Source organism: Falco rusticolus, chromosome 5 (genome assembly GCF_015220075.1).
Source record: "Falco rusticolus isolate bFalRus1 chromosome 5, bFalRus1.pri, whole genome shotgun sequence".
Classification (NCBI taxonomy): Eukaryota; Metazoa; Chordata; class Aves; order Falconiformes; family Falconidae; genus Falco; species Falco rusticolus.
Genome location: NC_051191.1, coordinates 21430249 through 21443992, shown reverse-complemented (window position 1 = coordinate 21443992; position 13744 = coordinate 21430249). Strand labels below are relative to the sequence as shown.

Below are 13744 nucleotides of genomic sequence, written 5' to 3'. Positions count from 1 at the left end.
CCTGCCCCGCCCCCTCGCTTCCCGCGCGTCACGGCTCTCGCAGCCGCGGCGTCCCCCGTTGCCCGGCGACGACTGAGCCCTGTCAGCCGCTCAAGCTCTTACGCGGCGTCTGATTGGCCGCGGGCGCGATGAGCGACCAATCGGGGCGGGGGTAGTTGCGGGGTGGGACGCCAGAACCGTGAGGGTGGGTGAGCGGGCAGGCAGGCAGGCGGGAGGGAGAGAGAGAGAGAGAGAGAGAGAAAGAAAGAAAAGGAAGCGGTGCGGTGGGTGCCGGCTGCAAGAAGATGTCGAGCAGGAGGAGTGTCGGGGACCCGGAGGTGCGATGAGGGACCCTTCCTCTCGCCGTCACCCTGCCGCCGGGTCCGGGGCCCCTCCTCTCCTGAGAGGAGCAGCAGCCCTGGGTGGCTTATGGGGCGCGGGATCCCCAGCGGCAGGGGCGGCCCTGGGGGCTGTGGGGACCGATTCGGTGGGGTGCCCGGGGCGGGGCCTGGTGCAGCCTCCAGAGGCGTAGTTCGGGACGGGGGAAGGTTTCCTGGGGCCCTCAGAGCCGGGCGTGCTCCGGGCTTTGAGGTGGAGGTTTGTCAAGGGATTTAATATCCAGTTGAAGACTTAGATCTCTTTCCCTCCACCTGTGAGCAGAGGATGTCTGAGAGGGTGCCTGTGGTCTCACTCCTTTTTTTTCTCTCTTAGGGCTCTTCAAATTGACTTTTCTGGTAATGTTTAAAAAAAAACAATACATAGCTGTGTATTGACTTCCCATATCTTTTCCTTTTTAAACCAGTATTTAACCAGGCGCATCCCTCAGAATCCCCGATACCAACATATAAAAACCCGCCTTGATACTGGTAAGTGAAATTGTGGTAGGGTAAAAACACTGAATGTGGATGTCGGAGTGTATGAAAATATGCTGAATGTCTTAACTGCCTCTGTCCTGAGCTGTTTTACCCCAGGTAACTGTGCAGCTATGTCAGAACTCGCATTGCGGTTATGATGTGTCTCACCTTACGATGTCAGGCTCTGTTGTGATACTTCCCACAGAAATTACTGGAGTTTATGTATATGGGCTTTTCTTGTATAAACTCATATCTTGGCAAGCCTGTAAGTCAAGATAATTATTTGGGGGGGGGGGGGTATCTTTGGGGACTTTTTTGTTGTTAAAGTGAATTTTATCCAGTAATGCTTGCCTATAGTATCAACACAAAAACACTGGGGAAGGGACAGCATGGCCACAGCTGTGCTTGAAGCAGAATGTCAGAGGCAGCATTTGAATATCAAAGTCCTGATTTTAGTTCCCTTAGATACAGCATTGTAACATACTGAGTTTTAGGTAGTAACTTTCTGAAGGCAGTGTTGATGATGACTTTGTTCTCCAAAGCATCATCAAAACAACTTGCGCTTCTGAGTAGAGAGGGCTTGGTGTGGAGCCTTGTAAACAGGAGGGGTGCTACAAGGCTGCTTTTTCTGGAATATCACCGTTCTGACTAGCAGAGTGTGGATGTTTCTGTACCCCTTACTGAAAATCCTGTAAGATAAACTCTGGATGCTTTCAGGGAACGGGAACAGCACTGTGGGTATGTGTAGAGGATTTGAGCTCCTGCTGGTCATGAACATTTGCAATGACTTCCTCTACTCAGGATGGAACCTTTAGGCTATGGACCACTGCCTGTTCCCAGAGGCAGCTGGGGTCCAGCAAGTCCTTTGACTGACTGTTCTTCAGCTCAGCCTTCCTTGCAAGAGAAAAGCACTAAGAGGAAAATCGCAGTATTTTTGATTTATGGCTGCCTTGTATTGTCATGTCAAAAGAGAGTCTACAGCAAACATTTGTTATCATAGTCTGATCTTTTCCTACAGAAAAAATAAAATTTAATTCTTAATAGTGCTGGAGAAAACCACTAATAAAAAAAATTGTAGCAAACTAATATTTTTGTTGTTCTTACAGGAAACAGTTTGACAAAATACACTGAGAAGTTGGAAGAGATCAAAAGAAGTGAGTATCTGGACAGGAGCAGAATGTGCTTGTAGTGGGTCAGGTCAGCTCATCAAGGAGCAGGGGTTAAATCCCAGGCCCTCTGTTTGCTTGGAAGGCTCCATTCCGATTCCCACAGCCGTTTACAGGAATGAACTGTAGAAACACGCAGCAGTAGGATACAAAGATGTTTTAACCTTCATTCTTTGGCCACTTTCCACTTTCTCCTGCACCTTGTTTCTCTGTCTCCCAGTGCTTTACAGACTTAAGAAACTAGGCAGGCGTGTCTAGGAGTCTTTCCAGATCCTTCTTTGTGCTGTTTTTGCTGTTGAATGGAAACCAGACAGAAAGTTCTCAGGACTAAGAAAACTAGGCTAGACTCATCTGGGAAGACTCAAACTGCACTTCTGAGACTTTGTTTCACTTTTAGGTAACAACTTGAGAGCTTTGTATATACCTTTGTAAAATTTTACTGTACTTAGATTTCTATCAGAATACTCCAAGATAGGAAAAAGACAAGCTCATTCATGTGTAACTCATTGATTTCAGCAGAACTAAATACTGATGTTTTGAAGACTTTGGCTTGTTCAGGCTAATGAAAGCCTAACTGACTTTTATTTCAGCCTGCTTTCCCACTGAAGATAGGCTTTTTAAAAAATTCTTACTAATAAAGCTGACGTTTTACTACTTTGTTTTCAGCTCCTGTCCAGATTGTTTTTGCACGGAGTGCCAAGAAAGCTATTAAACCCAAAAGCTGCATTTACTGATGTGAAAGAAAAAACATCCCCATTAATGAGGATTAATTAGGATTTTGAATGTTTAGGTTTAGTTCTTAGGCCCACTTACTGTGTTCCTCTAAGGTAGCAGTGTTCATATTATAAGGGAGATTGCTGATCTGTCACGTGAATATATTTGTGCTCAGCTTTGTGCAAAACGGGCCTTTGTTGCTGGTTTGTTTGTTGGGGTTTTTTTGAACACCACAGGTCTTTGGGGAAAATCAAAAGAGAAATGGCCTTTGCTTTCCAAAATCCTGTGTTGACCGACTAAGATTTCAGTGCTTAACACTGGATTGCCATCGCTTTTTATCTGTGCTGAAAATCTTGTTGAATGGGCCTAGTTGGTTTTCAATCTCTGCTGTGAATCTGATTTCATTTCATGTAGGAGTTCTTTTGTTTAATCATGGTTCTGGAGTCTAGTAGGAACTTTCTCATTATATTTAGCCTGAATAGACACCTTGTGTTCCCAGGCAATTTGGAAACTTCTCTCCCTTGATTTCTCATGGATAGATGACACCATTTGGACACAACTTTAAATACCCAGTACAAGCAACTCTCTGTCTTTTGTGTAATTTGAGAGAGTGGGACTTAATACTGCAAGCCTGCTTAAGAGAGTTGGAGCCATGATGATTTGTCCTTTGGAGAACTGACTTGAGGAGAGACACCAAGTCTCTTCCTTTTCTCTGGTGTTGCTTCACTCATTTCCGAAGCCCTGAGGAGCACATCCTTGAATATACAATAAATACAGCTTCAGACCAGTTTGCTGAAGCAAAAAATGTCAGAAAATTCAAATGGACCTTCCAGGGCAGCACCAGGTATGTCATGTTGCTTTTGTAGTCAGAAGCAGCAGTTCTTTCTGATAACTGCTGGGAGGCTCATGCAAGCATTCAGCTTGGTTTGCTCCAGGTCAGGCTTTGTACTAACAATGTTTTTGGTTTGGTTTTTTTTCTTGATAGAAATAATTTTGGGTGCTAAAGGCAAGATCTGGGTCATAAAGGCTTGTTCTGAAATAAAGAATCCTTGCTTGAGGTGGGTGGAAACCATCTAGCAGCTGCGTTGTATGAGCACTGTGACAACAGTTCTGCTTTGTCAGTGCTGATAGAGATACAACACTTCATAAGCTTTTCTGGTTTTATTTGTCCTTCTAAATTAAGTTTATTTCTTGCCCTTCATGTGACTGAAGGGCTCTTTTTATCCATGGCTGGGGAGTTGCAATCCTTTGGACATGGGCTACATGTGGGTTTTGTGTCAGGCAGGTGAAATAGGCTGTTAAAGGGAGGCTTTACCAACCTGAACTTGAGGCTCGAAACCAGATGGTTTTGCAAGAAACTTGAGGGTAATTTTGAAGTTAATTGGCATTTTGAAATTTAGTTTATGCACAGATCTTGTACTAAAGACCCATGGTTTGAAATGCATAATGCACATTGCAGTGCACAGGTACAGGGATGTTTTGGATGGGCTCCTTTTTTCTAAGACGAGTTGTTGAGTAGCAAGCAGGTATTTGCTTTGCAGCCTAATAAAATTGTATAGGGTAGAATGTTAAATTTGGGTATTCTTGCTCTGAATGCTGAAAATTAATTGGCCTACCTCTTCAGGAAGCATATTTAAGCGGGAAGGGGTAGGAATAAAAAACATCAGAGACTGAAACTCACAATTTCTCTTTTTCTCTCTCTCCTGCTACTGTAATGCACCCTTGGGCTGCGTACGGGCAGAATCTTGTCTGAACAGAATGTCTGCCAGGAAGCTCGTGATCACTGCTTGTATTGGGAAGAGATCTCAGCCTGGAGCGTTCGCGTGGCTCCTTCTCTAAACACATGTCAGTTTGAGAGTTTCCATAAGCTAACTTTGTGGTAATTTTTTGTGTGGTGGTTACAGGAATATGGGTTGGAGCCCTTCCCCCCCTTCTTCCCCATGTTCCCTTAATTAAGCTAATGGAGCACTGAATGGATTTAGAGTGTTTAACTGGCTGGATTTGCTAAAAGGTCCTGTACTCCATTGTTAGCCCTCTTAGTTGAACAGCTAGAGAGAGACCAGTTTGGAATATCTTCCAGTAGTTGCTAAAATTGTTAGAAAAATGCAAAGGATTTTTCTTTATTTAAAAATAAAAATCTGGGGTTTCAGAGGTGGAGCCTAGTAAGAGAGGAGGAGGGAAATAAAGGAGGAGCAATTTTATTTTTTGAAAGAGCTTAGATTGATTAGAGTGTGGCTTTGAGAGCTGCATGCAGAATTTGGTTACAGCTGCAATGCCTGACATGGAATTTTGTTCATCTTCTTTGCCTTTTCTTGCTGGTGCGGGATTGATTTTATTTTAATTTTTTTTCCCCTTCCCCTTCTCTGCTATCTTCTTTCTAGCTGTAAATTTCCCAAAGGACAAGGCTTCCATTACTTTCCGTGGGAGCCTATTTCATATCAAGATGTTCCTACTGATACGCGTCCTAGCTTCTCTCTCCTCCTACATACAGCCTTTTGTTTCACACTAGAAGGCTTCTCTCTTCCTTGTGTTTACGCATCTTTAGTATCTGTACGCGATCAGACTTCCATCCTTGTCATCACTTACTTAGTGCTGTTAATCTCTGCTCTGGTTGTTTGCCAGTTGTTCCAACAGACCGCTCAGTTTTCTTGCTACCGAAGTTTTGTCTTCAGGCTCAAGATTCACTTAGTCCGGTTTCTCTGCAGCAATTACGTGTGCTTCAAGCTGGTGTCCACACTGATCTGCTGTTCGGTTTTCTGCCCTAAACAACTTCTGTCAGTTATCCATTCCTTTAGATAATCCATATTGGCAAACTGTAGGAATCGGAATTAAATTGTCAGATAAAGGAAGATAACGTGGAACGTTTTAATCAGTAAGATTAAATGCACATGTTTAGCTTAGTATTTGAAAAGACAGTCTGAGATACAGTGCCCCTATGCTCTGATTCTGTCGTAACTTATAAAAAAACTCAGGTAAATGAAATGTTTTGGTTTAAGAGGCTTTGTGACTATAGTGGGCTTCAAAGAACAGCAGGCAAGGTGATAAATTCATGAAACTGCTTCCTTCCCTCAGCAGGAACAGAAAACACAAAGTAATATGCATTTGAGTCTAAAAGCAACTACATCTGCCTTCTCCATTTTAATCATATCTGGACAGGATCTCTCTTTATAACTGGTATTACTTTTCACAGAGTCTTCAGGTTTATTGCTCTGATCCTTCAGCACAAGCTTAGTGCCCAGAAATCCTGCCTTGTTGGAGAAGAGAGTCTTATGAGAATAGCCGGGACAAAGCCCCATTACCTGGTATTTGCAAAAGCTGGGAATTAACTGAAAACTTACATTGTCCTTTTCTGTTTTGTTTTTGAAGATTACAGATACAGAAAGGATGAGCTGTTTAAAAGACTGAAAGTGACTACTTTTGCCCAGTTGGTATGTATAGTTCCCTCTGTGGCCTCTGAAAGTTATCAGCTTTTAGGAACAGCATTTTGCTTTCTCTAAAACTTGCTATGCAGTTACTTACATAGCCTTAGTGTGTAATTCTTCTGTGTTGGCTTCTTTCTGCCCTCATGGATTTCTCTTAATAAAAACAAACCATTCAAGCCAATTGTTTTCAGAGTAGTCAGTTTTTCTGGTTGCAAACTGAAGTGTGTAGGGAACAAATTTCAAAGAGAGGGTCACTATGTTTTTTGTCTGTTAACTTACGAGGCTTTTCAAGGCTCTTACAAAAAGGAAGGGCCAGGTAAAGTGGCATTCAAATCTCATTGAGCTTTGTGTCAAGTAGTCACAGCCTGAGGCCCTCTCTCATAGCAGGTTTAACTGCAGAAGATGGGAAGGTTGTGACTTTAAGGCTTTCTACATATTTTTTTTATTAAAAGTAATTAATCAAAATATTAAAAATTGGAAAGTTTGATCAATAAATAAAGATCTCTGTGGTGCTTACATACTGGTTTAAGAAAACTTCTAATAACTAGAAAAAGACAAGCTTGTCTTCTAAGGAGAGAAGGAAAGGGAAGGTTAAACTTGCAGTTACTGAGGGAGTGGGTTTCTGCAGACTCCTGTCTTCATTTCCTCCAGACTGTTAAGACCAGTCCTGTGACAGTCATGGTCTGATGAACCAGTTTAGTATGTGAGTATCTCAGGTCTGCTCTCACAGACCAATTAACCCTATGTGATTTTTGCCAGTGTAGTGTGTGCTCTGAAATGTTTCAGTGACTGAACTTCATAAAAGTCAGAAAACATTCTGGTATTTGATGTTGCCAGCTTGGCACATCTGGCTTTTCTTTATTCCACGGCTGAGTGTTCTCTTGGTTTGGTTTGGGTTTTTATGCTACAATTTCCATTTAATGAAAGGACACACTTGCAGTACAGGCATCATATACGCATCTATATGTGACCTTGAATTCCAATAGAAGTTGCATTGAGTTAAGTGTTTTGGCTTGAGGATTGTTTTTCCTTAAGCTGATTCCCCCCATCTTTCAATGACGTTGTTGTGTGTGTATCAAGGTATCGTTGCTCGCTTTTGTTTCCCGTAGGTCATCCAGGTTGCCTCTCTATCTGATGAAACCTTAGAAGTGACAAATGAGGAGATCCACAAGCTGGAAGGTAACAATATTTATTGTAAGCACAAAGAGCAAGAGCTGTAGATCACTGTCATGTGGTGAGCTGTGTCCTGACAGACATAGCTGACTATTCAGCAAGTCTTTTAATTGGGATGAAAACATAACTTAACCTGTGGCCTGCAACCATTCCACTTTGGGAACAGAAACACTCCTAAAACAAGAAGACTTGCAAATAAGAAAGGCCTTGTGCTGCCAAGTTTATTGTGGTAACTCAGTAGGTATCATGCATCCAGAATGAAGTTTTTACTGAATTATTAAAATGAGATTTTGAGCCCTTAAAAGTCATATGGCTCCTCATTATTTTTAATATGAGGCCCTCAGTAAGTCAGCCTTGTAAGAGGATGAGGATAAGGCTATCTTTGAGGCACGTGTTCTTCTAAGAATAGAAACGGGGCTTAAAATGTGCGTGTTTATTTCCTGCAGCATTTTAACTCTTCGTACCCTGTTCTCTCCCCAGATGGTAATTCTCCTGCACCAGATGCAGATGCTGAAGTTACAGCAGGGACAAATGGGAAAGGAAGCCCTGATGGGACACCTAGTCCAGTCCTGTTCATCAACAACACAGGAGCTGGGGAATCCTATCGGTCCACGTTGCAGAGGTGCCTAATAATAATACAGTCTTCTTCCTGTATTAGCAGATATTTTTATCGAGCTAGTTATTTTAAATTGCTGCAAAGTGATTTTATACTGTATTTCTCATTAAAGCCTGATTTTGCAGGTCCAAGATGTAAGTGAGAGAGAGGGTTGCCAGATTTTCCTGTCTGAATGAGTTTGGTTTGAGGCTGTAAACCAACACTGTTGCCACCTGATCATTGTCTAAATGGCTGCCAAGGAAATATGTTTATGGGCTTTGATCCAGGTCTCTGGGTTCAAGAATGCATGTTATAAACTGCTCTGGTACTCAGTAATGTACCTTCCCGATGATCTTAGCAGATTGTCCTGTGATCGAGAATAAGGGTCCAATTTCCAAACCCACTCAAGGTCAGAGATACCAGGAAGACACTGTAAGAGGAAACTTTTGTTTTGGTCTTTCCTTGCTGTACCTGTGCAAATGCTAACAGAAGAGTTGAGACACTAGCCTGACCACTGTATCAAAGCCATCAGTTTAGTGACTGCCAAGAGTATCTGGAGGTTTCTGTTCATGTCCTGTGTCCAATCTAGTGATGAAATGGGAAATCTCTGCATAGCATTTCTTGTAGATGATTGACACTTATTTAGTGTGTCTGACTTGCTGAGATCTCAACGTTGGCAGCTACTTAGAATTATTCTCCCTCACCTCAAAGTCATTTACAACATAAAATATCTGGAATTGACTGATCCAGAAGAGTATGGTTCATATAGCAAGGTTGTACTCTGTTTATTTTTTTATATTGATAAAAATAAAATCAGTTCTTATGATGTACTGGAAAGCCTGAAAGATAATATCTCCATTTTTATGTGGTGTCTGGCTGTACTGGAACATAAATGGGCTGTTGGAATGGTTGATGGAAAAGTGCTCTGACCTGGTGAAGAGGTATGGGAGTGTTGAGAGTGAGAGCTTGCACCATAACCTCCTCTTTCCTCTTGCAGTGTGATAAGTGGTGTTGGTGAAATGGATATAGAAAAGGACACTCCAAAGAAAGTGGACACTCAGGATAAAGACATGCCTTATCCCGACTGCCCCTTTCTGCTTTTGGACGTGCGAGACCGAGATGCATACAACCAATGTCACATCATTGGAGGTGAGGAGACTAGAATCCCACAGCAGTCTAGTGTCAGCTGGGATCATGTATTCAGTTCTGCGTCATATTCTGGCTGGCTTCATTTTTTCCCCCAAGGTGGGACATTGTTGGGAGCAGAACACTCTTGGCACTCACGCAGTACATGCATCATTCCTGAAAGGGATGAGGGGACTGAGCTGATGTTAATCCCTTATTTAGTGGGGGTTTGAGTCTGTTGAACTGTAACAAGTCTGTGTCAGTTGTATTCCAGGTTGTGATGGTTGGTGTTTCGGCCACTGTATGACTTTTTTTCTCTCTTTTCCTCCCCCCCCTGCCCCGCAGCTTATTCCTACCCTATTGCAACGCTCTCTAGAACCATGAATCCATATACAAATAGTATTCTGGAATATGTATCCTTTATATATGAAGTGCTAGCATAAAAAACCACAAGTAGGGGGATGTTAGTGAAGGCTTCCAAAACCAATTGGAGCTATAGCAGTTGCTGTGACTGGGACCAACAAAATCTAGGGATTTCTAGGAGGGTGGAAGGGTGGATCCTTTACACTAGCGGTGATTACCTGATGCAGCTCTGCTGCCACCATCAGATGCTGGATTCTAGTTCCTCAAGGTTGTAACACCTCCTGACTCCAGTGGGAGCTGCCTGAATTTGGCATTTGGGATTTTGGCTGGAAGGCAAAGCCATACTTGGACACTTGTCCCTTGCTGTTGCTGGAGTGCCCAGCTTCTTGAGGGATACATTCATCAAATCCTTTGGCTTCATCTCAGCACCTTGATAAGGATTGACTTTTCTCTGGAGGACAGAAAGAGGATTATTAGCTAGGATTAGGCTGATAAATTCCCAGGCTGTTAGCTTGTAAGGGCTGCAGGGGAGAGGAGCTTGTAAGTAAAGGTGCTTCTTGCCTGTTACTGTTCAAAACAGGGGTGGACTGCACTCCAGTGGGGATTAGACTGTGTCCTTCCAGTTCCGGCAAGCCTCAGCTACTGAGAAATCAGTTTTAAATCACAGGTGCAGGGAAAGCATTCCTGCCCGATACTTGCAAATCAAGTAGGGAATTTCTCAGTCTCCAGTCCATTTATTTGTCTCTTTTTTTTTTTTTTTCTTTCTAAAAGGTATTAATGGTCACCTTAAGTTTACAAATTAATCCTTAGCTCTTCTACCTATCAGAAAAATGCACGTGGAAAAATTATTATTTTGTATGACAATGATGAGAGGTTAGCCAGCCAGGCTGCAACAACCATGTGTGAGAGGGGCTTTGAGAACTTATTCATGTTATCTGGAGGTAAGTGGGGATGGGCAGGACTCCCTGAAATCTCAGGTGTGTGGGGGTCAAGAGCAGAGAGCAAGGGTTGCATGAGCTGGAGATTGGGAAGAGCTGGATGTTCAGCCATTGTCAAGTGCTTTACTTGGGATCAGTGATTTTACCAGTCACATCTTAGCTGGTGGTCACTGGTAACATCTGATCTGTATTTCTGCAGGCCTGAAGGTCCTTGCACAGAAGATCCCAGAAGGACTGATCACTGGCTCGCTTCCTGTGTCCTGCCAGGTGGCAGCTCCCACTGCATCTGCCCGAAAAAAGACCTCTCCCAAAGTGCCACCTGCACTTGCTGAGAATAAATGGAGATTTTCTGCAGATGATCTACAAAAGATAAAGTACTACCTAGAAGAGGAGCACGTTCCTTCAGACACTGCCAGTAAGACCCCAGGACAAATGCTGCAGCTGCTTTCTGTAGCTCTTGAGCCAGCTCTGCAACAGTTCTCTGCTTTGCTATATTCTTTCCATGAGACTGATAGGAGAAGGAGACATTTTTTCTAAACTGAATGAGAAGGTCCACCAAAACCTGTGCTATGCCAGTCCCAGAGGACTTAAATCTTGCATAGCTACATGATGGCAAAATCCTGGGCCTGCTGACTGTGGCATATAGGCCACTACATTTAAATGTCTTTAGGTTTTACTGGTGATGAGTAGGTGCTTCAATTTTTTAGGCCTGCATGGCCAGATAGAAACCGCCCAGAACCTGGCACTGAATTATTCATGGGTCTGTATGTTTACAGTGAGCGCTGGAGAGCCACAGAGGGGCAACAGATCTTTTGTGTATCCTTGTGCTCAGTCACGCACACAGCTTCTGATATTTGGGTTTTTTTTCCACAGGCCGTCTTAACCATGGTTCTTCAGGCCGTGATTCCAAGGTGACAACCATGAGGAGCAGTCCCAGTGTCCCCAGCACTGCTGGCAATGTGGGATCCCTCACTGCCCGCTCACTTAGCAGGAGCAGCCTTCAGAACAGGCCATGGAAATAAGTGACGATATCTTCTTCCACTGAATAAATGGATGTCTAGGTTCTGGGAACCTTGAGCAGTGCAGCCCATTTGTCATTTTAGGAATTGGCAGAGAAAAGCAGCAGTGGTATATATGTGGCAGCTTGGGTAAGGCTGGGGGAGCTGGAATGGTTGACGTTTCATAGAAGCGGGAATGGTATTGCTTTGGCAAGGCTGAGCATTAGGTGCAGTGTCAGGACACAGTTGATATAACTGATTTTTATAGGGGAGGGAGGAAACTGGTAGTAAAGCCTGTGACCAGTAGAAATGGTTCTGCAAAGCTTGTAGTGCAGATTAATTTATCTGTGTCTGTAATGTACTCCTGTGCTGTGCCTGGAACTGCAGACTGCAAACAGGAGAATGCATGTGGATGTAAATGGGCCAGAAATCATCTGTGAGCAAAAACTTTGGTGTTTTGTAGCAGAGACACAGACCCTCAGCAACTCGCCAAAATGTTGGAGAGAGGATTCTGTAATGGTTGTTTTTTTGTTTTTTAAATTATGTTAATGAACAGAAGTATTTGTTAGAAAGATGTTTTTGGAAATAATGCCCAGCGTGGCACTGTAACCTGACAGTCATGTTTACTCATGGGCAGTTTGTGAAATGGTTCTGTATATTTAAAGGTGGGCTGGAGAGGCATTAACTGCGTTTTTCCTCTTTTCTCCTGTATTGGCTGGAAGGTTTGGCTTCTAACTGTGCTTCTGCTTAATTCCTTGCCATGGTTACAGAGAGCTACCACGTGGTGGTTTTGGTTCTAAATGAAATGAGAGAATAAGACTGATGGACGTGCTGAGCAGGACCCTAAGACAGGTCAGCTATGCTTCTCTTTGTTATGCAGGCAGAGTGTCTCCTTAGTTTGGCTGTGCACTAGTGGTTTGCTCCTTTTTGTACTTGCCAGAGCAGGTTACTGGTCACTGGAGCTGCAGAAAATGATGATGTATGTGGAGTACTCAGCCTTGTCAGCAGAACAGTGACTGACTTCCCTAACCATCTTTCAGGCTGTGAGTCTAGGTTAGGAGGCAGAACATCATTTAGCTTCATAAAATGATTTTGTGATACTTGGAGGCAAACTCTATTCTTCAGTGAAGCAGCAAAGAGCTTTGCAGTTCCAGCGCCTGATAGAGGCTGGAAGTTTATTCCCAGTTACACCTTTGCCAGTGTTTTTGGAGTAGCTACACTAAGGTTAGGGTGGTTGAAGGGAAATTTTCTTCTGCTGTCACCTGCAGGGTCCCTAAAATCTACCAGGGACCATGGATCTGGTAACCAAACAGGGCATGGACATTTCATAGAAAATGAGTATCACAGCTTTCACAGATTGGTGCTTCTGCCACACCAGTATTGGTTGGGTGACCTAGAAATCATCTGAATCTACTCAGTGATAAAGCAAAGTTGCCTGCTGGAGACATCGTAGGTGGTTATGGGGAGATCCTGCTCTCTAGCCTTTACCTATGGTGTTGCTCAGCTTTGTCTAGCTTTGGCTTCTTGGTCTTGTGGGTTTTGCGCATGGCTTTGTGGGGTTTGGTGGGGGTTTTCTCCCTTTTTGAAGTATACAAGCAAACTTCAACAGACCCCAAATTTCACCAGTGGTGCAGATCATCGGGGTAATTCTGGTGAAAGGGCAAGGTGGGAGAAATTGCACATAATTTCTAGTCTGGCAGTTGAAGAATAGACATCACTGAGCATGTTTATCATGTTTATTGAGTACCCATGAGTCTTAAATCGGACAAGTGCTGATACAGGGACTGGCAGCCATTCTGATGGAGAGCCATAACTTCAGTATTCTTCAGGGAAGAGTGAGGTGACCAGCGCAAACCTTGGATGCCCTGTCAGAATCCCCCAGAGGGAGAATAAGGGGAGAAATTAAAGGATGTAGGGCAGAGACAGCATTTAAAATGTACTGAAGTACTTCAGAGCTGAATGCCCCTGTGTGTTCAAATACACATCTGTATTATTTTTCTATATGTAACAAAACCTGATTGCAGGGAGGTATCTTAAAAGCTTCCAGCTTCCCAAAGAAGTTCTTGGATGCTTTAAGTTGTACAAACCAGCTCTAATTTGTACAAACTGCCCTTCCAACCCATCCACTATGGACCACATGTGTCCTGGGTTTCCATAGGGAGAGTGTCTATGTGTAAGTATGTACTGTAAGAGTTGGGTTGGTCAGGTATGAAGATAAAAAATAAAAATAATTATGGGTCTGGTTGTGTCTTATTTCAGCTCATCTATAGGAAGCTGGATGCATCTTGTTAACTGCTCTGCTTTCTTACCTCCCTACTCAGTCACACTTTTGGAAGACTTCTTGTTGTTGTTCTAGTTGCAGGCATATTTATTTTGAACAAAGTAGCTTGTCCTCCTAGGTCAGACCAGTTGGCTTG

At 43.3% G+C, this 13744-nt stretch overlaps 1 protein-coding gene across 3 annotated transcripts; it reads left to right on the top strand.

Annotated features, from left to right (window-relative positions):
• The first annotated feature begins 192 nt into the window (after positions 1 to 192).
• On the top strand, positions 193 to 13567 carry CEP41 (centrosomal protein 41). 3 transcript variants are annotated; one of them, XM_037390112.1, is made up of 11 exons: positions 193 to 317; positions 782 to 845; positions 1940 to 1987; positions 6080 to 6141; positions 7245 to 7314; positions 7789 to 7930; positions 8901 to 9052; positions 9374 to 9441; positions 10218 to 10332; positions 10529 to 10744; positions 11203 to 13567. In XM_037390112.1, the coding sequence occupies exons 1-11, from the start codon at positions 285 to 287 to the stop codon at positions 11349 to 11351; spliced, it is 1119 nt and encodes a 372-aa protein (XP_037246009.1). In that variant the 5' UTR covers positions 193 to 284; the 3' UTR covers positions 11352 to 13567. The 3 variants fall into 3 exon arrangements, with proteins under 3 accessions (XP_037246009.1, XP_037246011.1, XP_037246010.1); XM_037390114.1 differs by lacking the exons at positions 9374 to 9441; positions 10218 to 10332; XM_037390113.1 differs by lacking the exons at positions 193 to 317; positions 782 to 845; positions 1940 to 1987 and adding an exon at positions 3297 to 3557.
• The last annotated feature ends 177 nt before the right edge of the window (positions 13568 to 13744 follow it).

Coding starts and splice junctions, on each gene's coding strand:
- CEP41 (XM_037390112.1), top strand. CDS start 285: ATGTCGAGCAGGAGGAGTGTCGGGGACCCGGAG. Junction 7,315..7,788: donor GGAGATCCACAAGCTGGAAG/GTAACAATATTT, acceptor TTCTCTCCCCAG/ATGGTAATTCTCCTGCACCA. Junction 10,333..10,528: donor CTTATTCATGTTATCTGGAG/GTAAGTGGGGAT, acceptor GTATTTCTGCAG/GCCTGAAGGTCCTTGCACAG.